At 46.0% G+C, this 27,022-nt stretch overlaps 1 protein-coding gene across 1 annotated transcript in view; it reads left to right on the forward strand.

The window, feature by feature from the left end:
* The window catches only part of DHX15 (DEAH-box helicase 15), a 177,421-nt gene extending 150,628 nt beyond the window's left edge, over positions 1–26,793 (forward strand). Inside the window, exon 14 of the mRNA XM_078678396.1 lies at positions 26,230–26,793. Coding sequence (XP_078534522.1) covers positions 26,230–26,347 — 118 coding nt within the window. The 3' untranslated portion in view covers positions 26,348–26,793. The remainder of the gene's footprint in view (positions 1–26,229) is intronic.
* Positions 26,794–27,022: the final 229 nt, after the last annotated feature.

A 27,022-nucleotide genomic window follows, 5' to 3' on the forward strand; every position in this document is an offset into this window, starting at 1 on the left:
ACCGTTCAACAGCGACACGCTTTTCGGAACAACAGTTGATGAGAAGCTCAGTCAACTAAAAAAGGATAACGAAACAGCAAGGTCCATGGGAGCATTGCAGTTCAGAGGCAACAAAAGGGGCACCCCGTCAAGGAGGCCTGGCGGGAGAGGTGGAAACCAGCCAGGTACATCACACCAGGCTTTCCAACAAACGCACCAGGCAGACTCGCAGGCTCAGCAGGGTCAGCAGAAGCAGTCCTGGCAATACCAACAAAGAGGCCAGTCCTTTCGAGGGAGAGGAAATGGACGTGGACAGAATAGAAGAGGGGGACAGCAGCCCGCCTCTAAGTGACTTCAAAAAACTCTGTGTGCCCACCCACAGAAAAGATCCCAGGGGGCAGCACGTAACGACTAGCAAGCAAGCAGCTAGAGTGTCTTCAGGAAGAAGCAAAGAAACTCCTGCGGAAGCAGGCCATAGAACGGGTACCCTTCAAGGAAAGAAACAAAGGAATATACTCAACGTACTTCCTGGTACCAAAAGTAGACAAGACAATGAGACCCATTCTGGACCTAAGGTTCCTGAACAAATTCATAAGAACGCAAAAATTCAAAATGACCTCGCTGCAAGAGGTGCTCCCGCAATTGCAGATCGGGGACTTCATGGTCAAGGACGCCTACCTGCACATCCCAATGAACAGAAAGCACCAGCATATGCTCAGGTTCACCATCGGAGAAAGCCACTACCAATTCACGACACTAGCCTTCGGGCTAAAATCCGCACCAAGGGTCTTCACAAAGTGCCTCGCAGCAGTCGCAGCGCACCTACGAAGGCAGGGAATACACGTATACCCCTACCTGGATGACTGGCTGGTGAAAGCAAACTCATACCAGAAATGCAAGCAGCACGCACACACAGTGACAAGCACGCTCATAAGCCTGGGGTTCTCCATCCATTGGAAGAAATCATCAATGGAGCCGGAACAAGTGAAGATCTTCCTGGGAGCACAGATCAACACCTTACAGGGCAAGGTGTTCCCCAGCGAGAAGAGGGCGAGAGCGCTGGTGAAGGAAACTCTCCTCTACCGGAAGGGACAAGCTCGGACAGTGAGGACTGCGAGCAAGATCATGGGGATGATGGCATCATGCATCCACCTGGTACCGAATGTACGTCTCCACATGAGACCCATTCAAGAATGGCTACAGGAGCAATGGTCACAAGCTACAGGCAGTTGGGAGGATCTAGTGGTTGTAACGCAAACAGTGCAGAAGGAGATGACATGGTGAACCATGGAGAACATAACAAGGGGAAAGCCTCCAACGCCCCCAACGCCAACAGTGACCATCACCACAGATGCATCCCTGAAGGGATGGGGCGCTCACATGGAGGAGCTCAAGGTGAGGGGACTGTGGACGCCAGCAGATGCGACAAAGCACATCAATTACCTAGAATTGAAGACAATCTTCCTTGCACTGAAAGCTTTCCAAACAAGACTGTACAAGCTCAAGGTGTTGCTACAAACAGACCACACCACCGCGATGTTCTACATCAACAAGCAGGTGGGCACACAGTCAGCCCCGCTTTCAACGCTGGCGCAGGAGATATGGAGATGGGCCATCCCTCTCAAGATAGACCTGCTAGCCATACACCTACCAGGGAAGGACAACATACAAGCAGATTGGCTCAGCAGACAGACATCGGCATCCCACGAGTGGGAGCTCAATGCTCAAGAGACAAGGTGGCTATTCGACAGATGGGAAACACCATCAGTGGACCTGTTTGCCACACACCGGAATGCAAAATGCCAAAACTTCGCATCCAGACAGCCCGAGGAGGGGTCACTGGGGAATGCCCTATGGATAGATTGGTCCGGGACATTTGCTTACGCCTTTCCCCCGATACCACTGATGCACAGAGTGCTTAGCAAGTGCAGAGCGAGCAACATGACCCTGATACTGGTCGCGCCACAGTGGGCCAGACAGACATGGTACTCGCAGATCATGGAGATGACACAGTGTGCACCCCACAGATTCGGCAAGAGGAAAGACCTACTCTCCATGCAGAACGGAGAGGTGCTACACCCAGAGCCAGAGAGCCTGAGCCTAGTAGCGTGGCTCCTGAGGACATAGAGTTCGCACATTTGAGACTGCCGGAAAGCACCCTGAGGGTCCTTCGGGAGGCACGGAGGCCCAGCACTCGGAAGTGCTACGTTGCGAAATGGAAACGATTCACAATGTGGTGCAGAAAAGAAAGACTTCACACTAAAATGAAGGAGGACTCCACAGTGCTAAAGTACCTGACACACTTGCTGGAGAAGAACCTTAGCTCATCCTCTTTAAGAGTTCACTTGGCAGCGATAGTCTCCTACACAAGGGGAGAAAAGTGCAGGAGTTCCTTCACATCACAGCTGGTGAAGAGATTCCTAGAAGGAGCGAAAAGGATCGCACCACCCAAGCGGGTGCCGCCACCTGCATGGAACTTGAACATAGTCCTAACGGAACTCATGAAAGAGCCCTTTGAACCACTTCACAAAGCCTCCCTAAAGATGCTAACTATAAAAACCGCTTTCCTGGTTGCAATAACGTCCTTACGCAGAGTCAGCGAGCTTCAGGCGCTGACGCTACAGGAACCCTACATACAAATACACAATGATAGGGTTGTGATGAGGACTGACCCACACTTCATGCCGAAGGTGGTATCCAAATTCCACATGAACCAGTCTATACAGATACCGAGTTTTTTCCAAAAACCAACAACTAGCGCAGAGCGAGCTCTGCACACCCTGGACGCCAGAAGGGCAGTCATGCACTACATTGAGAGGACGAAGGGACACAGGGAAAACAAAACAGTTCTTAGTGTCATTCGCCAACAGTTTCATGGGAAAGGCAGTACCCAAAAAGACTATTGCACGATGGATCGCACAGACAATTCAACTCTGCCACAAACGTGCAGGACAAGAGCTAGTAGAGGGGACACGTTCCCACTCCACTAGGAAAAAGGGTGCTACAATAGCCTTCCTGGCTAACACACCCATAGAAGACATATGCCTGGCGGCAACATGGGCTTCGGTGCACACGTTCACGAAGCACTACTGCGTGGATATACAGATGAACAAGGAAGCACAAGTCGGACAAAAGGTGCTCCAGCACATATTCAATAACCAACGCTCATCTTCCACCCAGCCGCCACATAGATGAGAAACCGCTACAAAATCTATGCACAGCATAGTGAATCCAGAAAGATTCACACTGCAAAACTAATAGTTTTCTTACCCGTCGGTGTAGTTTTGCAGCTTGAAGATCTTTCTGGATTCACTAGCGAACCCACCCACCTCCGCCAGAAAGATGAGGCTGGAGAGAGAAGAGGTGGATATAAAAAAGAAAAAAAAAAGGTTTTAAAAAAGAACTTATAAGTACAAAGCGGTAAAATATCACCTAAATAGAACATTGCCATTGCTTCGGAAACGAAAGAAACACGGAAAAAAAGAACCCGAAGATGGCGCGCAAGAGTGGGAGCTTCCGCAGGAAGCATTCCGACGTCACCGGAAATGCACCCAAGGAGGTGTGACGCCGACGCCCACCTGGGCTACAAAAAAAACAAAAAAAAACAAAGAAAAGACTACGAATCCGGACCCAACCACAAGACCGCGGAATAATGCACAGCATAGTGAATCCAGAAAGATCTTCAAGCTGCAAAACTACATCGACAGGTAAAAGAACTATTCGTTTAGGGTCGTTCAGGGGAGTGATAGGTGGTAACCATTGGGCTACTTACCCTTAGGGTGACTGCACCCCTATGGGAAGTGGGCATAAACCTAACCCAGTGAATCTAATTCCACCAAGATCTTGGGGATGGAGCCGATGCCCATGCGCAGTATTGTGCAAGGGAGGAGTCACCTATCTCGTGACTACAAAGACTTCTTCCAAGAAGACAACAACCTGCAATCATCCGAGCCCAACACCAGGTGGTGATCTAATGCATAGGTTATAACTCTGCAGCTCTACATGCTAAGAACAGATGCATACTGGTAAGTAGCATTTTCCTTTTGTGTCCACGTCACGTAGCCCACCTTAAGGGTGCAACAGGCCTGATAGCGAACACACCTCCTGACTAGCTAATTTTCCCACCTGTTCTGATGCCAGATGGGCCCAGGCATGAGTTTGGCCTTTCCCCTGTCTGGGGAAGCTGAGGTCGCATATCAAAGGTGGCAGAGGCCTTTGAAGCCTCCTGCCTTGATATGCGTATTACTTAGCCATCCTCCTTGGAGGAGGAAGACAACACCTCTGCCCAGAACAGGTGTTTTTTCTGTCCTCAGAGCAATGCTCCCTCTAATTGTTTTCTTCTATGTGCGGCAGTGTAAGATCTCTGTGCACTGCAGCCAAGGCTATGTGCGCCAGGGACCCGACTGCACGTGTGGCTGCAGTGGGAAGTATCAGTGCAGATTGTGTAGTTTTCATGTTAATCGCAGCGGCAGTCTGTGCGATTATTCATGTTAATTGCAGCACATATCTGCCCCTCACGGGCCGGCCTTAGCGCTGGTGGATCCCTATGAGACAATGTTTGTTGGTGACCCCAGTGACCACCCCCACCAGTGATTCCGTCACTATTACCCTTAGCAGTGCCTCTCAAGTCTCCATTACTCCTCTCTCTGAGATGCATTTAATTTGTTTGATAGTACCTCTCATACCAGTGTATGGTGTACTTTACATTGCACACACATTAAACAGGGAGTGGCATAAAACACTTAAGCTATACATCTGTACTAAGCATAGTGTGCTGCCCCACTGGTATTTTGCTGCGTCTGTCCATTCATCCAGATATATAACACAAGTAAACCTACTCCTACAACAAGCCAGGGCTACTGACTATCAATGGTTGTAAATTGCATAAGCTAAATAAGTAACTAGAACTTCGTTGTATGTAATATTGAAAATGGTTCCAATCTTGTGGGCGAGGTTGTGGCTAAGGCTAGAGCTGCCGACTTTCGAGCTGAGAAACCAGGTTTGAGTCTGAAGTCGGCTCAACAGCCGGTGTTTCAAAACATGAATATGTCCTTGTGTAATGTAACTGATGCTTATGTTTGCTCTAAGTTTGCGCTAGAACTGAAAAATGAGTCTCTTTGAAGTTAAATCAAAAGCAGTGATGGATGGTACTATTGCAGAGTTAAGCTTTTTTCCCTCCACCCTGAAGGTAAAAATGGAGAGCCCGGTAGGGACCCGTCTCGGCAGCTGCTTTTAAGAACTCACCGGCACGACCCGGCCCACTTAAAGCCCTGCGTGTAGTCTTTTGTGAAAAGAGCGCAGCACACAATCTGTTCTGCTCTATTAACAAAAGGAAAGTAGCAAGTCTACAAGCATGACGTGCGCTTTCAGAATCACCTGATCGCACACATCATGCTTGTAGACTTGCTGCATTTCTTTTCTTAAAAGGGCCCGGCTGCGGTGCAGATTGTGTACCTTTGTGAAAGTATTCATGTTAATTGCAGCGCAATGTGAATCTTAGTGCCTCCTTTGATGTACTAGGGGGCTTTAGAAGTGGTCTCCTGTGTTAAATTGGGATGTAAAAGACTAAAGCCAGAAGGTAAAATCTTTGACCTAGACGTACCCGGTTGGTTTCTCTCTCCTGCGCTCCATCGCTGTCTGCAGCAAATGGTGCCTCATTCCTGGTCTACCCTGACCATTGACAACCATTGCCAATATGTGCTTTTTGGTGCTATTTTTACTTAAACCTTTCAAAATTCTTATCTCTCGTTCTCCTTATTGTCATTTTGGTGTTCTTTGGCTTATTACATTTTTGTCTATTCTAATTCATTTTGATATTTTGCACTGCAACTGGTATACTGTTTTGGTACTACATAATTTACACATTGCCTCTAGGTTAAACCCGTCTGCCCTGCGGCATGGCTATCTGAGGTTAAGCTCAGGTTGATTTAATGCCTTTGAGGCTTTTCCCTGACAGGGGTTGTGCTGGTTCCTTGTGGTGGGTAGTCACCCCAAACAATCCAATCTCCTATAGAATTTTTTTACGAGCAATATGTTCGAAGCATGTGTGCTGTAGATACGCATGCTTTGCATACTCTTGCCATCTAGTGTTGGGTCCGGATGTTTGCAAGTTGTTTTTCTTCGCGGAAGTCTTTTCCATTCGTCTTGATCCCTTCAGTTCGCAACCCACTGTACCAGCATCTGTATTGTTTCAAACGCGTTTTCCCATTCTCCGCATGTATCAAATTGGAAAGCTTTCACAGTTGGATCGACAGAGCTCCAACCGCGTCCTTCAGGCCTAGTCATTTTCTTTCAATTCCACTTGAGAGACCAACATAGAGTAATCTGCTGATAGAACGGACTCCATTCCGATTTTGCCCTCGGTGCTTCTCCAAATATCCCCCCACTGACCATCACAAAGTCTGTAACTTGTGCCCATTTCCGGAGCACAAGGAATAAGACTGCAACGGGTGTCGTTTATTCTGCTCGAAAAAGACCCTCCGAGACCACCGAGTTAGACGCAAAGAAATGCAGCAACAAAACATTGAAGAGACCCCATATCGAACAGGAAGAAATGGAAGCGACTGCAGCAGAGGAAGAAGAGGCCTTCTCCATCCAGAATTCAGATTCCAAGCTGGAGATACAAGTGGAGGCCCAGGATTTTCCAGTTGGTCCAGGTGCCAGAGTACCAAAGCCCCTTTACCCACAAAACCTGCTTTCATCAAACATAATGCTTCCAGGCCACCACAGCCAACTGGCCATGGGAGGCACCAAGACTCTGCTTCAAACACCCCGCCCTACAGCTAAGGCATCAAAAGCACACATCAAGTCTTCCGGCTCGAGTCGAGATACTACACCTTCGCCACCTAAAGCTCCGGTTCTGAAAGACAAATCCAGTTCAGTACCGAAAATGTCAGCACCAAAACAGAAAGCTGCTCTTCAAAAGCTTACGGAACCAGTTCTGGAAACCATGCCACAAAAGCAGACTCCAAAACAGAAAAAACTGTGTATAAATCCAGACACTGGCTATATATCAGCAAAACTAGTGATACTATACTCATAAAGAAAAATAGACTCTGGATATAAAATCCCTCTTTAAAAAAAAAAAAAGACATGGCTACTAGCTTCTTCACCCTATTTCTCATACACCCCTCTTCACCAGTACCAATTATACCCACATCAGACCCTCTAGACATCACACCACAATAGAAATCCTCCTACAGATACAGATGCAGATCTATATCTATACCCTGCTAAACCTTCCCCTCCTGAAAACAACACCTGATACCAGGAGTTAATTGCCAGGGCAGCTACATACCATGGAGTTACTTTACACAAGGAATCTTTGGAAGAAGATTTCCTATTTGAAACATTAGGGACCAAACATAGGACAACACAGTCTTTATGTTGAAAGGTATTATGAGGCATGCTGAGGACATTTTTAAAGATCCAGTGAGGGCACATATAACACCCAGCGTGGATAAAAAATATAAACCCCGCCATCTGACCCAATTTTTATTAAGGACCAGCTTAAGATTCCTTAGTTGTCCAATGCTTGTAAAAAAGCAAATTCACAAACTACAGTGGATACACCACCTCTGAATAGAGTCCAAGCTAATAGATACCTCCAGTAAGAGTTGCTGCACAATCAGCCAACCATTGGCGTACAGCCAGTACAAAAGGTCTTTTGGCTAGATACGGTGTGGCCATTGGGACAACTAGGAAGACTTACTCCAATATTTCCAAGAGGAGCACAGAAAAAGAGGGCAAGAATTAGTACAGGAAGGAAAACTAATTTCCAATTCCTCTGTTAGGTGTGCGTTATATGCTGCTGATACTGCAGCCAGAGGAGTCAACACTAGTAGTCTCCTCCGAAGACAAGCATGGTTTCGAATCTCTGATTTTAAACCAGAAGTACAACAAACTATACTAAATGCCCCATTCGATAAAGAACACCTTTTTGGTCCTCTAGTGGATGAATCACTTGAAAAAATGAATAAGGACAGAAGTAGCAAAATCTGTGGGGCAGTACAGTTCCCCTCAAACAGGGGCTGCTTTGCCACTCATTTAAAGGGGAGGCCCGCAAAGTACTTCCACAGATGGCAACACATCTGCCTTTAAACCCAAAAATAAATCTTCTCCCTCTAGAGGATTTTACAAGGGTGGTAATAGAGGGAACAATTTTAAAGGCAGGGGTAGAGGCACCCCAACACATACCTTGTCATCTCCCAACAAACAGTGACATCATAAAAACTCCCCCTGATCATCATACGCCTATCGTGGGGAGACTTCATCAGTTCCTTCCCATTTGGCAATCAATAACATCAGACTAGTGAGTGCTGGATGTTATCCAGTGTGTTTATTGTTTGGAGCTCACCAGCAATCCTCCCAATATTCCAACTCTCGTTCATAAACTCTCTATAAAGCGCCAACAACTGCTCAAACAAAAAGTACAAGTTCTTCTAACAAAAGTATCTATAACACCTGTTCTTGCATAAGACCAAGGGTCAGGGGTTTACTCACTTAACTTCCTAATCCCAAAAAAGGACAGTTCTCTACACCAAAGAGAAGTTCTTAGGACTCTAATTTTATACATACAGTCAAAACACTTCCATATGGTCCCACTTCAACAAATGCTTCTCCTCGTACACCAAAGCAAATTTGTCACTAGACTTAAAGGATGCAAACTTTCATATCCCGATTCACCCGGCACATCACAAATCTCTCCAGATTTGTTGAAGCAGAAAAATACTATCAATTCAAAGTGTTCCCATTTGGAGTAACCACTGCATCCAGAGTATTCACTAAATGTCTAGCAATAGTAGCAGTTAACAAATTCATGTCTTCCCATATCTAGACGATTGGCTCATTAAACCCAGCACACATCTTAAGTGTTTACAACACACACTTTATTCGGCTATAAAAAAAAACATAAAAACACATGAGAGCTGTGCTGTTACGAAGACGCCAGAAACGCCATTCGAAACGGGCTGCAGCGGCGAGAAGACTGTCGGTTGTGTGCTGCGAGCAGGCTGTTCTCTGCTCTGCTTAGCTCTGTCAAGCTGTTTAGCCGTCCAGCCGTCGCCATTGCCTCGCCTTGAACCCCCCACCTAAGCTCACGGAAGCTGAAGCTCGTGGAAGCCCCCTGTCCGGCCCCGTCTGGCCCCTCCTGTCTGGCCATCTTCACCTGTGCCTGTGCACAGAGGCAGGAGAGTGCACGGTCTGCTGCATGCTCGGGTTCCCTTTGCAGGCGGAAGAGCACAGAGGAGCACGGTAGCAGCCGCAGCCACAGTAAGGGGAGAAGACAGTGTCTCTGGTGTCTTTGGCGTTCCACGAGTTCCTCCGACTCGCCCTTTTTTTCCCCATGGCTCTCCCGGAGGCATTAAGAAGCAAGAAGAAAGGCAAGAAGGAAGGAGCAGGTCGGGGGGGGCTCCAGCTTCCAGGCTCCCGCACCTGGCACCAGGTGCAGACCAGCTACACTACACGGGAGGTAAGTGGTGGAGGGGAGCGCGGCCGCCGATAGAGGCGGCTGCAAAGTAAGAGCTCGGGGTGCGGACCGAGTGGCTGCCTGACTTGGTCTTCCAACCTGCGGCTCCCTTGAGCGCTCCGCTTGCCCCCACTCCTCCAAGACTTATAAACTTGGAAACTTGGAAAAGACTTGCTCAAAACTTGCTTAAAATTTTAAACTTTTGTACAGACTCGCCCGGATATTCCTTGACATTCCCAAAGCTTATCATCCGTGCCTTACCCGTCTACCCCCACCCCCCTTCTCCTCCAGCGCCGCTCCCAAACGTGCCGCGGTCGGCTATCCATTCCACCGGGTCGACTTCCGCACCCCTTTGCCGAGCAAATGATTAGGCGTTCTACCCAAAAAACTTAAAATCCAAAGTCTACGCAATCATACCACGATACCCGCCTTTAAGATTCGGGTAGTCTTGGGAACGATGTACTGAGCTAAGGGATTCTGGGTGCTGTAGTCCACTTTGGTGTTGGCGTGCATGCGGAGCCAGTTGCATAAATCGCAAACAGGTGACATACCACAACAAGGAGGCTCATAAGCTCTGAATAACACCATACAGAGCCCTAGCTATCGCCGCCAAGTATGGTGCTCAAAAATCCACAGCCATGCACGGTGGCGGAGGTGGGGGCGGACCCTGAAAGTTCTGCTCATCGAAGGATAACAAGGAGCATTAGCTCCCAAAAACCCCAGGATTCAGTCAATGCCAATATCCACCCCCAAGGTCTTATCACGCATTTCTTCCAGGCATTCAGCGATCCAACGCTTTGGACGAGGGACAAGTTGGGCCAGAGATTGTCTCCAAATTGGGAACCCCAAAGTCTAACAAGGAGCAGATGGCCCACCATTCCTGTGAGTTTGCCACCACTCAGAAAACCTGGAGTCCCGAGGTCTGTCTCCAGCCTACTGCTAGGGGAAAGAGCCCGTTAAGGATCACAGCCGACATTCATGAGACCCACAGTGGGGGAGAACAAGGAGAAAGAGAAGGAGGCGCATAAGGAAACAGTCGCAGCTATTCCTTCAAAGTGCACAAGCAAGCGGAGACACCTCGGGTAAATCAGAAGATAACCTCCCCGGAATTGATGCACTAACAACCTCATTCCTGCAAAAATTAGAACAGTCCATCGAACAAACTCTGGAAGCCACACCAATAAACCCAGGAAGAACCGCTGTCCTGAGAACGCCACAAACAGAGGGATGGAGCCCGCAGGGTCTAGCACATCAGCAGGACGTAACGGACGAAGTCACCTTTAAAGAGCTAAACCTGTCAGCAATAAGAGAAGTACAGGATACAATGGCTAGGGCGCTGCTATGGCAGTCCACAAAGATGGAAGTACAAATTGATCTGCTGTACTCAATTGCCCAGCATTTGGCGCGACAGGACGATAAGTTGGCTAAACTAGAGGCCTTCCTTGAAGCCCAAAAAGCCAAAGTGGCCAACACTAACTCTTGCGCCGCCATTATAGAAAAATGGGCAAGTTTACCAGAAGTATTAAAGGAAATGCTGGCATTAGCCGAGGGTCAAAGAGAGCCGTTCCAGTTAGAACAAGCCACTCAAAAGACATCAGCCTTGAAGACTGTGCATCCCGAAATGACTAACGATTGCACTGCGGTTAGCAGCCCATCAAAGGAGCCACTGGCTGGGCCAAGCAATAACATTACTTCGGTAGCACAAGGGAACGGGGACCGTGCGGTCTCGGTACTTGACACCACTAGTGATGATTCATTTGACGCTGCTCCTCCGGTGGCGAAGGCCGTAGGTGCAGCGGCAGGAGCAAAAGCACCGCTGTCAAGGAGGGCTAAAAAAAGATTAAAGAAACAACTGCAGAAATCCACAGTCAAAAGCAGACATATTACCGGCGAAACAAACTTCTGGTGCCATAGTAAACAAAAGCAGCCCACGGCCACTTTTTTCCATTTTCAACTTTAAACAGGAAACGAAGGCCACGAAGCCAAGAGACGTATCCCCCGTCCCAGGAGAGGCCCAAAGACACCAGAACACCAATCGGGAGGGTCCACATGACGAGGAGGTTCAGCTGAGGATTACACAGGAGGAAGCGGGTACACAACCCAGTGCCCTAAGCCCCCCCGGCTGGGCGCATCAACACAGGATTGAAACAAACCTCAAATTAAACCAGGTCGTGCAGCAAGGAGTGCAAAGCGAGGAAGGTCCACCTAATGAGGCGCCAGGCAGACAGCCGCCAGGAGACCTCTATAAAAATCCTCTAAACCCAAACTGCCAGAGGCACATCTTCGTGGGAGAACGGCAGACACCGTGCCCCCGTCAACATAAAATCCAATCCGCAACATACGAGGTGCTGCTCACTCCCAGATATATAGCCAAAGGCTCCTATGATATTCTAAATAGGTCTAACATTGTCCGCCTCTTTGGTCACATTGAATCCTTGGCACATATCACCTCAGACAAGATCGAGTGGATAATGTTCAAAAGTCTGGAGACGGATACCCATGGTGACTCCACTTTAGTCGGATTCGCACTACAGCAGGTCCAATATGCTGTCCTGAAGGAAGCAACACAACTCGCAGAATGGGGCATCGAAGTCACTGTCCTCAGTGCACCAAAATATCCACACGTCCTTTCGCCTAATCTTGGCCTGCAAGAATCCACTTCAGTCCTCAAAGGTACAAGGCCCATAAGCCTAGATGGTGGGACGAATACAGGGAGGCCAAGAACCCCGCTAAAAATTAACATCCAGCTCAAAGACACACAGCGGAGAGTGCAGTGGCCTCTGCAAGGACCGGTCCACATGGAGGACACACGGAGACAGGGTCCCTAACCAAATATATACCCATGGAAACAGTGCATGCTCAAATCCGTTAAGGGGGTCAAGACCGTAAATTAACCATCATCTCTTGGAACATTGCTGGGCTAAGTAACATTTTCAGAAACATGGCTTCACTTGACTACCTTGCACAGGGGGACATACTGTGCATTCAGGAGACCTGGGCGAGGGCAACTACTCCAATTGGCGGCTTATATGAATATTTTAAATCCACTACCAAAAGGACGATCTTCGGACGCCCGTCAGGAGGCCTTTCCATCTTTGTAAGCCATGCTTGCAAACTTAAGATCTCCGAACTAAAAGTGGCGCCACCCGACCTTCAAGCAATTACAATAGAGGGGTTGAAAACGGGGCAAGAGTCTCACCCTCTATTATTAATTAATTGCTACATTAATGCAACCAAATACCAAACGCATCAGGCTATGGAATCACTCATTAGCACGTTGGAAGACCTACTCATAAGTCTGGAGCATCATGACGTGATATTTGTGGGTGACTTCAACAAAAGAGGCCTGGATCTGGTTCCTGTTGCCCCCCAAAACAAGAAGCCTGCCCCACTGATAGCACTGCTCACAAATTTTAACCTGCAATCTACTCATGGGTCACAAAAAACGAGCCATCCCGCATGGACCGCTAAACCAACCTTCAGGAATGTCTCTACCATAGACTATATTTTCATTAATGAAGGGCTGGCCCATAAACTTTGCGACTTCACTGTGGATGATAGCGACGAAAGCGACCATAGGCCCCTCGCGCCACATTTAATCTGGAGCGGGAACAGGTGGAAGCCCAGGAAATAATCGGTGCAACCGGGGTGACGAACATCATCTGGTCCTTAAAAGAATAAAATGGTCGACCAACCTCAGCCAAAGCCTGTCAGAGTTTGTAGCCAGCAGGGAGGCTGCACTAAAGTTACAAGATATAAAGAATATCACACACTTCTGGGAATCTCTGACCATGGATTTACTAAAGAGCTTGGGTAACACCAACCAACCAAGAAGCAGTCAAAACTACAACAGGCCTAGATGCAAAAAAATCGCGGAGTCTGACACAAAGTAAACAAGCGCTTAACAAGGCAATCAAGGCAAAAAAGAAAGGCATTCATTTGCCACAGAAGTCCTCTATTCCAGCCCTTCGAGCCATTTACAAAAAGAAAGTCTGGGAGCTGAAAAAGGCAGTGGACAGAAAAGAACTGGCTCAAAGTGTTCTCCCTAATTAAAGACAAAGACAGCAGCAAGCTATGGCGACACATTAATACCCTGACTCCCAAAGCCGAGCGCAAGGAAAACAGTGTTGCAGGGAATGTGTGGGAACAGTATGCAAAGGGGCTGTACACATGCGGGGTAAACCAGACTAACCCTGGCAGCTTAGCGTGGTCCAAGGTGGCTGCGGAAACTATTGATACTCAAAGCGCGCCGAAAGTCGCCTCAGGGCCCAGTCAATCCGTTAAGTTCACAGAGGAGGAGACTTTAAAATACATTAGGGCCATAAGAACAGATGGGGCTCCTGGCCCAAATGGTGTACCTGCCCAGGTTTTTATAACTGCTCCTTCCTTTTTTGCAACTCTACTCACCCCGCTATTTAATCATTCATTCGCCACTGCAACCCTGCCCACATCTTGGAAAGGCTCGGTCCTATTCCCTATACACAAGAAGGGTGACCACTCAAATCCGTCTAACTAGAGGCTCATAGCCCTTCTTGACATAGAAGCCAAGGTTTACGCCCGTCTACTTTTAAGGGATTTGGAGGCCTGGTTGGACAAGAATGGCATTCTCCCGCCCTCACAGACTGGCTTTAGGGACAACAGTTCCACCGTGGATAACATTACAGCGCTCTCCTACCTCTCGAGGCAAGCTACCATGAGTAATAAGTTGCCCTTGTTTTTTGTTTCATAGACTATTCCACGTCCTTCGATCGAGTAAATAGGAGTCGGTTATGGGCAAAACTTGAAACCTGGGGGCTCCCTCAAGTTTTGCTTAAAGCCATAAAAGCACTCTACGAGGGGACATGGGTCCAGGTGAAACTAAGTCCAACAATTACAACAGCAAGAATCGATCCCAACTCTTGATTAAAGCAGGGGTGTGTACTGGCCCCCCTACTTTTCAACTTGTATACAGCAGACATGGGGCAAGCCTTGAAAGATGCCAACTTAGTACTTCCAAGATTGGGGAAGCTGGTCCTGGGAACCCTCCAGTATGCAGACGACACGGTGGTAATGGACCACACCAGGGTGGGGCTCCAAAGAGCTTTAAACAGTCTTGCAATATATAACAAAGAAAACAGCTTACAGATCAACGAGAGCAAGACAAAGATTGTAATCTTCGGTAAATACCACCATAAAAATCAAGCAAGATGGTCCTTGGGGGAACACCGAATCAGTACAGCCTCATCATATAATTACCTGGGGGTCTGGGTGTCAGAGAGGGCCACCGCAGTCAAAACCTTAAAGGAGCTAAAACCAAAATTTGACAAAGTAATTTTGTCTCTTAGACGTCTTAGTCAGCGCCTAGTTAGTCCTTCAGTAGAACCGATGCTGACTGTACTTAGGCAAAACTGATTCCCTCTATTACGTATGGTCACATAGCCTACCCAGGAGCATTTGAGAAAGTGATCAACGCGGGCCAGGTGAAAGCGTATAAACTTGTGCTACAGGCCCCAAGACAGGCAAGGAACAACAGGCTAAGGCTAGAAATAGGCTTGAAACGCCCATAGCTGGTACTACATGGGGACCTGTTAAAATATTACATCAAAGTACTTAAAGCACCTGAAAACAACCTCAAACATTTTCTAAAAATTATATTTGGAGAAGCGGGCACCCCAAGGTGGAACAAGGCATCGACTTATTGAAAATCGAGGGAAACAGCCTCCCCCTTCATGATATTCCCTACTCCGCCTGGGCCCAAGCTGTAAAGCGCCAAGTCCAGACCATCTCGTTCGAGACTTATTGCTCATCACTCCGGCACTATCCATTAACTCTGGCCCTGGACAAGTCGTATATTCCTGGCAAACCCCAACCATACCTTGAAGATGCACTATCAACCCAGGCGAGAAAGAAAATTCTGTATCTGCGACTCTTGGCCCTTAGGATCGTGGATTTTAACACAAAATGGGCACAAACTGATTGTGCCATTGCCTGCCGGCTATGCAACTACCGCAGAGAATCCTGCTTACACCTTTTGTGCTGCTGTACAAAGTTGGCCAATGTGCGCTATAGTCTGCTGCGCCCGGCCCTACGGAACCTAGGATTTAGAACCTGCAGAGAGGCCTCAGACTGGTGCCTTTCGGAAACTACGACCTGTCTACTAGCTAGGGTCGGTAAGTTTATTCATCAAGTCAGAATTGCACTTAATTTCCATCAAAAGGCCACTGATCCCAAGGGTCCTGTCATTGTGCCATGAGCCCCATCTGGTGCCCTAACAACGTTAGAAGTCAGTTAACCTAGGGAGCTTTTGCTAAGTAAGTGGGACTATTGGACCCAGAAATTATATCCGGGTCGGACAAGGGGATTGTGTAGAACTTTCCCACTGACAATTGGCTTTGTGATAAGAATAACCTTGCTGAACTCCGTCAAAACTTCCTAGATTCTTGAAGGCGTAAAGACAAGGAACAAAAAAAAAAAAAAACTTGCAGAAGTTTTAACGAACATAATGTAGCAAAAACTGCCATTATGTTATCTTAATGTAGTACTTAGGGTTTTACTGGGGGAAGGCACTCCGGTGGGGGGGGGGTGATTGTTTTTTATACTGTAAAGATTTTAAGTAATCGCACAGTCAATAAAGTTATTTACTTACTTACATGATAAAATAGAATAAATATAGATTAAAACCTCATTTCATAGGTCATTAAATGTTTAAAACGTTGGAATGGGAGAGGAAGAAATCAATAATCTAGCATTGATTTCCTAGAGAATGCAGCAGCTTGAACATATTTATGCAGCAACAAGTTTCATCAGACTGAGTGCGTATGAAGCAATATGCCTGCGTACAAGATAGTATCTCTCTGATTCTCATAAATGGTATAAGGCATTGCCGAGTATATAACATAAAAACCACAGAAGAAAAGAAAATTCAGCATATTTTATCCCAAATAGTTGTTGCATGGGCATGTCCTCAATACAAGATTTTTTTGGCGCGAAACCCGGTTGACATGAAGTGAGGGTATAGACTTGTCGGATGAAATTGGGACGTTTTATAAGTAAATACTTATTGGGCGTGTTGCATATCATAGCGTACACCTCAATTGCGCGAATCAAATCACTTTTGAAAGCAAAGTAAAGACTTGCTCAGTACGGTGCTTAAGGAACTTTTGTTAAAGCTTTCATCCTGTCCAAGTCACGTCCTCCATTTTCTGTTGCTTTCGACGTTATATTTATATAGGACACGCATACTAATAAGCTTATTTGTTCACGTACTTTATCATTTGAGGTCCAAATAGTGTGATTGCAGTCAATTCAAAATATTTCTGCCCTGAGGAAGCCCGCATCGGGCAAAACGCGTTGGCTGTTTCTTGGCTGGTTCATTGGTTATCCGTTATTGAGAATATTGGCTGTTCACTTGTATCATCGTGTCAAGAAGACGTATTAAAACTGGCTTTGCTTCACATCTATGAAGGACATCTGTTGTGTTTTGTCGCATTGATACATTCCTTTTATCATCTTTCACTGTTGCCTCTCCACTTGCTTGTTTTGTCCTCAATTCAAGCCCCTGCTGATACCCACTTGGTAAGCATTAAAGATATTTGATCATTTGAGCCCTAAAGCTGAACAATAAAGAGCATGTCGAGCTGCTTTTCTTGTTCAATAAGTAATCGTCGCTAATCTTCCCTAAATTACAATGCAGATAATCTAAAACAATACTTGTCTGATTCAGCTTTCTCCAGTAATAAATGCTTCACTTGCTTCCTACACTCAGCAGTCTGTGGCTCTCTTGCAAAAAACGTATTTATTTGGCCCACGCTTTCCAAGGATTTTTTGACATAGGTCAACCAGGGGATAGAGACCCTTATCGCAGGCTAGACAATTGTTAACTATGCTCTTTGTTAGTGTGGCACCTTCTGCACTCAAAATAGATAGCCACAGTGTGACTGAGTGACTCTGAATAGATTCCGTGAGATAGCCTTTGCCCAGCTCCCTGTGACGGATGAATTGGGAGGAAGATGCGGAGACTTATACTAACCATCTCAGGAAGTGGTTCTCTTCCCTCTGGAGATTTGTAGGAGCACCTAGTCCCCATACGCCTGCACCATAGGTTGCAATCTGAATACACTGTGATAGATATATTTGCAGTAAGGGTTTTGGGGGCCTTCCTCCCTTTAATGATGGAAAATTAAGCAGTTACCCAGTAGATCGTGAATTTTACTCTGCTGTGTGCCGAGCCCATGAGCCCAAAATACTGAATTTAATTTGTAATATGTAAAAGTGCTAATGCTCGTTAAAGTGCTTGTGCCTACAGTAATAGAATATAGTTTTGGGCACTTTGGACCCCAAGACATTCAAAATGATTTAGTAAAATGCAGGTTAGCATTATCCGTAAAATTCACAAGAGTGAATTAAGAGTCGCAAAAATTTAGGGGTTTGGGCAATTAAAACAGCTTCATCCGTGCAGTAAGGCAGGAAGAGGGGTACAGCATACTAGGGGTAAGTCAGGGTGCTCTTAAGTTCTACACGGGCAGTAGTGCCTGTGTGTAAAGATATCAACAAGTGCACTGATGAGGGATCCATTTTTAAATTAATAATTAACTGCATAGTTTTGCCCAGTTTACCCAATCAAATGCCACTGTTGGATCTATGCAGGCAAGATACAGGTTTGATTGTTTAGCTGCTGTATACTTTCCAATCAGTATAGATTTAGGCATTGCTCTACAGTTCCTACGCAACTCCTGAAACCGTACTGACAATCATCTAAAACATTATTCTCCTTAACACACTCTGATATTCGATTATACAACACTCTCCCCAATTGCCTGAATGTCAATCAAGGATATGGGGCAGTGGCATATAGGATCCACCTTATTACCTTTTTTTGGGACAGTGGTTGAGGGATTGAGGAGTAATTCAAATTATTACACACATTTATCAGTACGGGTCCCATAACACACTTCTATCACAATAAATCGCCTTCATCAATTGGGATTCACAATCAACATGCAAAAATCCCATCTTCAACCCACACAACTGCAACCCTATCTGGGAGTTATCCTAAACAGTTAAACAGGTTTAGCCTATCCCAGTGCAACCAGAATTCACAATTTTCAAACACTGCTACTACAATTCCAAAACAACCAATATCTAACAGTGAGAACTTTTATGCAACTTTTAGGAATGATGGCATCATGCATTGCCATAGTACCTCGTGCAAGATTAAACGTGCGTCTTTTACCGGAATGCTTAGCACATCAGTGGAATCAATCACCACAGGGTCAACTAAAAGATCTAGTGTTGGTAGACCGCTGCATCTGTCACTCTCTGCAGTGGTAGAACACCCAAAACTTATCAAAAAGGCAGCCTTTTATTGACCCTGTTCGACAGATCGTGCTCACAGCGGAATCATTCCTTACAGGGTGGGGTGCCCATCTAAAATATCTAACAGTACAAGGTCTCTGGGATACCTAACACAAGTGTCCACACAGCAACTACCTAGAGCTTCCAGCTGTTCATCTAGCACCAAAAGCATTTCTACACCACCTGATAGGGAAATTTGTCCTAGTCCGGACGGACAATGACAGCCATGTACTATGTACATAAACGGGGGACGGACGGACACCATTCTCGTGGCTCTCTGACCATTTGGCTTTGGACAATACATCGCAAAATCCAACTCTGCTAGCAGAACACCTTCCAGGGGCAGACAACGAATTTGCTGACCTCAGCAGGATGCGGGAACAAGTCAACGTGTGGGAACTCCATCCCCAAGTTCTCGTCCCATACTTCCACAAATGGGAGTTTAACAGCGTGAATCTTTCTGGATTCACTATGCTGTGCATTATTCCACGGTCTAGTGGTTGGGTCTGGAATTGTTGTCTTTTCTTTGTTTTTTTTTGTTTGTTTTTTCGTAGCCCAGGTGGGCGTCGACGTCCCACCTTTTGGTGTCCTTCGATGACGTTGGCACGCTTCCTGCGGAAGCTTCCACCCTTGGGCGCCATCTTCAGATTCTTTTGTCTGCCGTTGGGTCTGGATCGTTCCCGAGAGGCTCCAGAGTTTTGGATGGGAAAAGACACAGAAGAGTCGAATTTTGCAGGAAAAGACTGAGATGACGACTACGAAGAAGAACATATAGAAGCCGGGACGACGAAGAAGGAGAACTTCGACGTCCAACGGAGAATGCGCATACAGGGGGCCCCCTGAGCCCGAGAAATGGACAACACCCCTTTCAAATTATGGCGTAACTGCCACCACAAGTACACGCAGAAGGACCAGAACCTGGTTTGCAACCTCTGCTTACCGGTCGACCACAAGAGCAAGGACTGCAACGCTTGCTCGGCCTTCACACCGAAGACTCTCAGAGAGCAACAGAGAATTGCCAACTACACCATGCTGGGGAAGGGCCAACCACCATCCCTTCGAGACCTGGGACTCTCGACCGACGAGGAAGACAACGTCGCCGGAGAAGACGACGGCTACACGGTCGTAGAGACCGATAAGAAAACTTCTAAAGAGGTAGGAGTCGTCGACCCCAAACGCCTCGACAGACTATCAAAGGTCTGAATCAGACTCTCTAAAAACTGAATCAAAGTCCTCGAAGGGAGCGATGGCGCCGAAAACCTTGTCGGCCGCAGCTGCATCCAAGGACATAGAGCCCAGCGGATCCTTCGAGAAGGACTCCCAGGCGGCGAAGACCGGCGAAAAGCCAAGGTCGTCTAAGCATGCCCCCGAAAAGGAACATTCGACTTCAAAAGAGAAGCCCCCAAAAGTCGCCTCGACGTCGACAAAGGAAACGAGGCCCATTTCGATGCCGAAATACTCGGCAAAGAGACCAGCCGAACAGTCCGACGCCGAGCAGGCCGCCGAACTGGAAAGAAAGAAAAAAACGACTCGAGGCCGAGATGGATAGCATCCTACAAAGAAAGGAGTTCGACGAACGCCTCAAACAGTTCACGATTCCGTTGAAAACACCGACGGTTATCGTCTAAGTAGAAGAAGAGGAGGATTTCTAGGCCGAAAAGCCGCAGAAAAGCCCCGAAACTCTAGAACATCAAGAGGATGAAGACTTCTACTATGAGGAGGAGGGTGACGACGACCAAAGGACGTGCCTCGGGTCTGCATCCTCGGACGCGGGACCTGGAATGGCAGGACCTCGACACCGAAAGTCCAGAAGAGGGCGTAGACACGTACCCTTCGAGGCCTTCGCCGCCAACCGACATTGGGGCATACAATAAGGTGATCAATAACGCGGCAACGGTGTTTGAAGTCAAACTTAATGAAGAAAAACAAAAGTCTGACTTTCTATTGGAGACTCTACTCCCCACGCACACCAGAAGCCAGTATCTCCCAATGCTTGAAAGTGTCATGGCTCAGGGGAAGGAGGCGTTCAAGGAACCGGCGACATGCAGGTCTGTGACGCAGAGGGTGGAGAAGAAATACAAACACTCCACGAAAGATCCCCCGTACATCAGAGGGACAGTCCTGGCGGACTCTATCACGGCGACCGCAAGGAAGAGGGCAAATGTGCCGACGACATCTGGGCCACTGCCAGACAAGGAAAGCAGGAGGATGGACCTAACTGGGAGAAAAATAGAAAGAAATGCAGCAATGCATTGGCGCATGGCGAACTCAAACACCCTACTTAATAGGCACCAGTATCAAATCCTGGACTAAATTTGGCAGCTGATGAAGCACCTCCCACAAGAGTACCAACACAGAGTCTCACACCTCGTGGAGGAGGGGAGGAATGTGGCGAATGCTTGCCTCAAAACAGCCTTTAATGGAGCAGACGCATCCAGCAGGCTGATGATGTTGGGAATCACTGAAAGAAGGCAAGCCTGGCTCAGGATCTCAGGTTTCAAACAAGAGGTTCAACACAACATTCTTAGCACCCTATTCAATGGGGAAACACTGTTTAGAGCGCCGGTGGATGACAAACTCACCCAGCTTAAAAAGGAAAACGACACTGCAAGGTCCAAGGGGGCATTACAATTCAGAGGGATGAAAAGAGGTACCCTGTCACGGAGACCGAACGGAAGAGGGGGAAACCAGCAAGGAACGTGGCACCAGACCTTCCAGAAGTCCAACCAGGGAGATGACCAGGCACAGCAGGGACACCAAAAACAAAACTAGCACAACCAGCAAAGGGGCCACTCCTTTCGCGGGAGAGGAAACAGACGTGGCCAGAACTAGAGGAGGCCATCGAGCTACCTCACACAGTATGTGCCCACCCGCACGACGCCTCCCAGGGTGGAGCACAAAAGGACCAACACAGGGTTACACGGACCAAATACCATGGAACATGTAACACCAGTAAGAGGCAGGCTAAGTCACTTCTTCAGAGAATGAAAGAAGATAACAACGGACAAGTGGATACTGAACATCACACAGTTCTGATACTGTATAGAACTGGAAAGGACACCGCCAAACAGAAAACCAAAAAAGAGAGCGCAGTCAAGAAAACAACTGGAGCTGCTTCAAAGGGAGGCGGAGGAACTACTCCAAAAGGAGGCCATTGAACCAGTACCATACCGGGAAAGAAACCAGGGAGTGTACTCCACCTACTTCCTGGTACCAAAGGTGAACGAGCATGGAAGGGGTTAATCTAGTCCTGACGGAGCTCATGAAGGCGCCTTTTGAACCAATTCATAAGACTTCCCTACAAATGCTGACAATGAAAACAGCCTTCTTGGTGGCTATCACCTTCCTGGCAGGGTGAGCGAACTGCAGGCGTTAACTCTACAAGAACCCTACATCCAAATTCACAATGATAGGGTGGTGATGAGAACAGACCCACACTTCATGCCAAAGGTGGTGTCAAGGTTTCACATCAACCAGACAGTTCAAATACCAAGTTTCTTTCAAAAACCAACCACAAGCGCAGAGAGGGCACTCCACACTCAGGACGCTAGAAGGGCAGTAATGCTCTACATAAAAAGAACAAAGGAGCACAGGAAAACGAAACAGTTCTGTAGTAGGGGATCTCTGTGTATAGTCATAATCTAGTGAATAGTCCCGCCCATGTGCGTGGACCCCTACTACAGAACTGGAGTTACAGGACAGAAACTACTACTACTTCTTTGTGTCCTTCGCAAGCAGCTTCCTGGGTAGACCAGTAACAAAGTGGCCCATCGCACGATGGATCGCACAAACTATTCAATTCTGCCACAAACAAGCAGACCAAGAGCTAGCGGAGGGGGCGCGTGCCCACTCAACTAGGAAAAAGGGAGCAACGATAGCCTTCCTGGCTAACACTCCCATTCAAGACATATGCCTGGCTTGCAACATGGGCCTCGGTGCACACGTTCACTAAGCACTACTGTGTGGATATACAAATGAACAAGGAAGCACAAGTAGGACAAAGTGCTTCAACATATATTCAACAGCCAACGCTCATTTTCCACCCAGCCGCCACAAAAATAACAAACCGCTACAAAGTCTATGCACAGCATAGTGAATCCAGAAAGATTCACGCTGCAAAACGAATAGTTTCTTACCTGTCGGTGTAGTTTTGCAGCTTGAAGATCTTTCTGGATTCACTAGCGAACCCACCTACCTCCGCCAGAAAGATGAGGCTGGAGAATCAGGTGGTAGAAGACAAGGTCAACACTGAAACAGATATCTTGAACGACAAAACGGATTAAAAATTTACTTGAACATTGCCAAGGATTCGCAAAAACACAAAACGAGAAAAAAAAGAAGCCGAAGATGGCGCCCAAGGGTGGCAGCTTCCGCAGGAAGCGTGCCGACGTCACGGAAGGACACCAAAAGGTGGGACGTCGACGCCCACCTGGGTTACGAAAAAAAAGAAAAAAGAAAAGACTACGATTCCGGACCCAACCACTAGACCGCGGAATAATGCACAGCATAGTGAATCCAGAAAGATCTTCAAGCTGCAAAACTACACCGACAGGTAAACTATTAGTTTCCACAAATAGATCTCTTCGCAACAGCAGAGAACTCAAAATGCCCAAACTTCGCCTTGAGGTTCCCACACCCTCGATCCAAAGGTAGTGCCCTATGGATGAATTGGTCAGGGATATTTGCTTACGCTTTTCTACCTCTCTCTTTTCCCATTTCTAGTCGGACACTCAGACATACATCCCTCACCCATATTCTAGTGGCTCCCACATGGGCTCGTCTACCGTAGTTCAGCACACTTCTAGAACTCTGAGTAGTTCCACATCATAAGCTTCTCCTCACCTCACACCTTACTCAGAACCATGGAGAAATCAGACATCCAACCCCAAGGAGCTCAACCTTGTGATTTGGCTCCTGAAGTCATAGTTTGGATACTTAAATTTACCACCAGATTGCATGACCGTTCTTAAAGAAGCAAGAAAGCCTACCACTAGAGCATGCTATGCAGCAAAATGGAAAAGTTTTGTTATATATTGTTATATATTGTAATAACTAAACCATTGACCCATTAGATGCAATAGATAAACGATTTGTTGTACAGAAGCATCTACAACGTGCAGGCATTGTCTACATACCCAGGTGCCTACACCTTGCAGAGGTAGCTGCAGATCTTCAAAACAGACAACACTTATCCCTATTCAAAGTACTAGTCTTTAAAAACTTTATGGAAGGCCTTAAAACAGTAATATCACCGAAAGTTCCACTAGCATGGAACCTTAAGATTGTTCTACCAAGACTTTTGGGTTCACCTTTTGAACCATTGCAATTCTTTTCTTGGAAGGTTGTTTTCTTGATTGCCATCACTTTACTAAGACTTGTCAGTGAGCTTCAGGCACTAACATCAGAAGAACCATTCTTCCAACTCCATAAAGACATAGTGGTTCTTCGAACTAATGCAAAGTTCCTTCCAAAAGTTGTCTCTGCTTTTCATATTAACCATTCAGTTGTTACCTGTTTTCTTCCCTCAACCTCATTTAGTAGCAGAGAGAGCGCTACACACATTAGATGACAAAAGAGCATTATTTTATTATATTGATAGAACAAAAGATTTTTGCAAAACAATACCCCCTTTTGTTGCCTTTGCTCCACCTCATAAAGAAACCCAGATCTCTAAATTTGAAATTTATAGATGGATTGTTAAATGTATCCAAACATGCTATATTAAACCCCCCCCAAATTTTTGTTATACCTTCTAGAACACATTCTACTCGTAAAATAGGATAATCTATGGCCTTTTTATGTAATATTCCTAAAGCTGACATTTGTAAAGCGGCTACATGGTCTACACCACTCAGATTTACCAAACATCATTATGTGGGTGTATTAGCAAGACAACAGGCTTATGTAGGACAAGTAGTGCTAAAAACACTTTCAACTGCTACGCTCACTGGTTAGCCTCCGCTTTGGGAGAGTATTGCTATACAGTCTATGCAAAGCATGTGTATCTGCAGCACATATGCTCGGAATGGATTATTACCCTGTAAGCATCTGTTCTTGGCATGTAGAGCTGTAGATACACATGCACCCTCCCTCCTCTCCAGACACCTATGGTGGTTGCAGTTCTTAATTTTTACATTATACATTAATGGAAATCTCTGTACTAGATTTACTCACACCATTCTCATCCTCTTGCGGGAAAACAGTCTAACAATGGAGTTGATGCCCATGCACACTATCACCGAAAGGATGAGTTGCCATACCCCATGACTGGAAAAGACGACTTTTACAGAAAAACAACTTGCAAACATCCGGACCCGACACTAGATGGAAAGAGTATGCAAAGCATGTGAATCTACAGCTCTACATGGCAAGAACAGATGATTACAGGGTAAGTAACATAATCCTCCTTCTGTTCATTGAAACTGGCCCATAAGATTTAATATCTCTAGAAAACGTTGTGTATTCATTCCTTGAATTTGTTGAAATCGTTTACAACTCTCCGCCAGTAAGGACCTTCATTATTCCGGTTTAGTTCTAGCCTGTAACAGATACAGTTTGGGACTTCCATTACAGTTCTACTTAAATTAGTGTCTACCTGTGTTCCTGTCTTTAATGCACCCAAGACCTCTCTAGCATACTTCTGTCGCCCTTCTCTTTCTGTCAAATCCTTTTAATAGCTTGTGTATATTTAATGGAGCTCTTCGGCGAGCCATCATTTCTGATCTAGAATAAGCGGCCACTTATTTTATGCTTTTCTACTAGTGTTGGGTCGCTGTGAATAGGCCCAAATATATGGTCACCTGCTTGTGGTCTATGCCCAACTCTCACTGCGAGCCACATTTCATAGAATTCCGACAGATTTTATTCAAATTGCTTTGTTACACCCTAAAGCCTCTTTTCTCCGATCCTCTGACTTGACCCTTCAGCTTCGTGTTTTTGCTTTCTTTCTTTCTCATGGATTCCTGCCCCATGAAGGTACTCTCTAGTCCTTGTGTACTTATTTTCTAGTTTCGAAAGCGGACACCTGCTACAATTCTTCTTCTTCTTTTTTTTTTTTTTTTTTTTTTTTTGTAGTTTCAGATCCCCATGTTTACTGTACCTTCCTTGTCTTTATCACAATTCAGCTTTTATCAAAGTACTTCCATCTGTTATGTTGGTGGGAAGAGATGAGAAATATTGCAGAATGTGACTCCTTTCCAGCACAGTGTAACAAATATGCAGTGTTGAGGTTTCTTAAACATTAATTGCTGGTTTTGTACTTTTCTGTTTGCTGATCTATGATGAAGTATTGTCCTCCTTGATCACATTCCAGAATGTGTGGAAAAGGTAGTGTAAAATGTGTTGGAGTCTGTTCCACACATCAATGCCTGTCCATTATACATGGTAAAAGTGAATGTACTGAAATGTTTTTTTTTTTGGTGCTTATTAAAATTTTACAATATGTTTTACAGGTTGGTAAAGATTGCAGCGCAATATTATGACATGGGCAATTTCCCCCAGTGTGAAGCAAAGCGGCAATTGGAGCGTATTATTGTCAAGTTTCAGTCCAAAGAATACACTCAGTACTGAACATATGAACATTTGAGTTACTCTAAGGACTGCTTTGAGCGATAAATGGACTGTGTTCACGTTGTGCTCGACATGGTGGTTCAGACATGGCCTTTATTTGCAAGCTTTTTAATTTTTTTTCTTTACAGTGAATATTCCATTTTGATTTCATAAATTAAACATTTATGGCTCCCTTTTACGTTTGACACTGTAGCTCATACTGGAAATGTCAATCAGTGTTTTGCAGTTTATTGGAAGTAGTTATTCAAATAACGATGTTCTAAACATTTCTCTAGAAATGTTTGAAAATACTTCTGAAACATGATTATCGACCATGTTATGCATGATCGTTGTAATTGTTGACATTCCTTTTAGAAGTCGTGAAATGTTAAAACTTGTGCTTCTATAAACACAACCTTCAGTCTCCATACAGAGACATTGACTTCAATAAAGTCTATTTATACTAATTTTGTAAAATCATTTCAGTGTTCAATATTTTTACACATCTCGGGGAATTTTATTAGTTAGTTTGCAAATCTTAAATTCTTGAATGTATTGGTTGTCTATCGAAACATTTTTCAAGTTTACCACACTTCAACCGTTGTGGCATCCGATGTATGAGCACTCATTAAATTTGTTTGAAAATGTTTCAATCTGTCTACAATTAAACGCGCAGCTCTCAATGCTCTCCTACTT

The sequence above is a fragment of the Lissotriton helveticus genome, chromosome 2_2 (assembly GCF_964261635.1).
Source record: "Lissotriton helveticus chromosome 2_2, aLisHel1.1, whole genome shotgun sequence".
In the NCBI taxonomy this organism is placed as follows: Eukaryota; Metazoa; Chordata; class Amphibia; order Caudata; family Salamandridae; genus Lissotriton; species Lissotriton helveticus.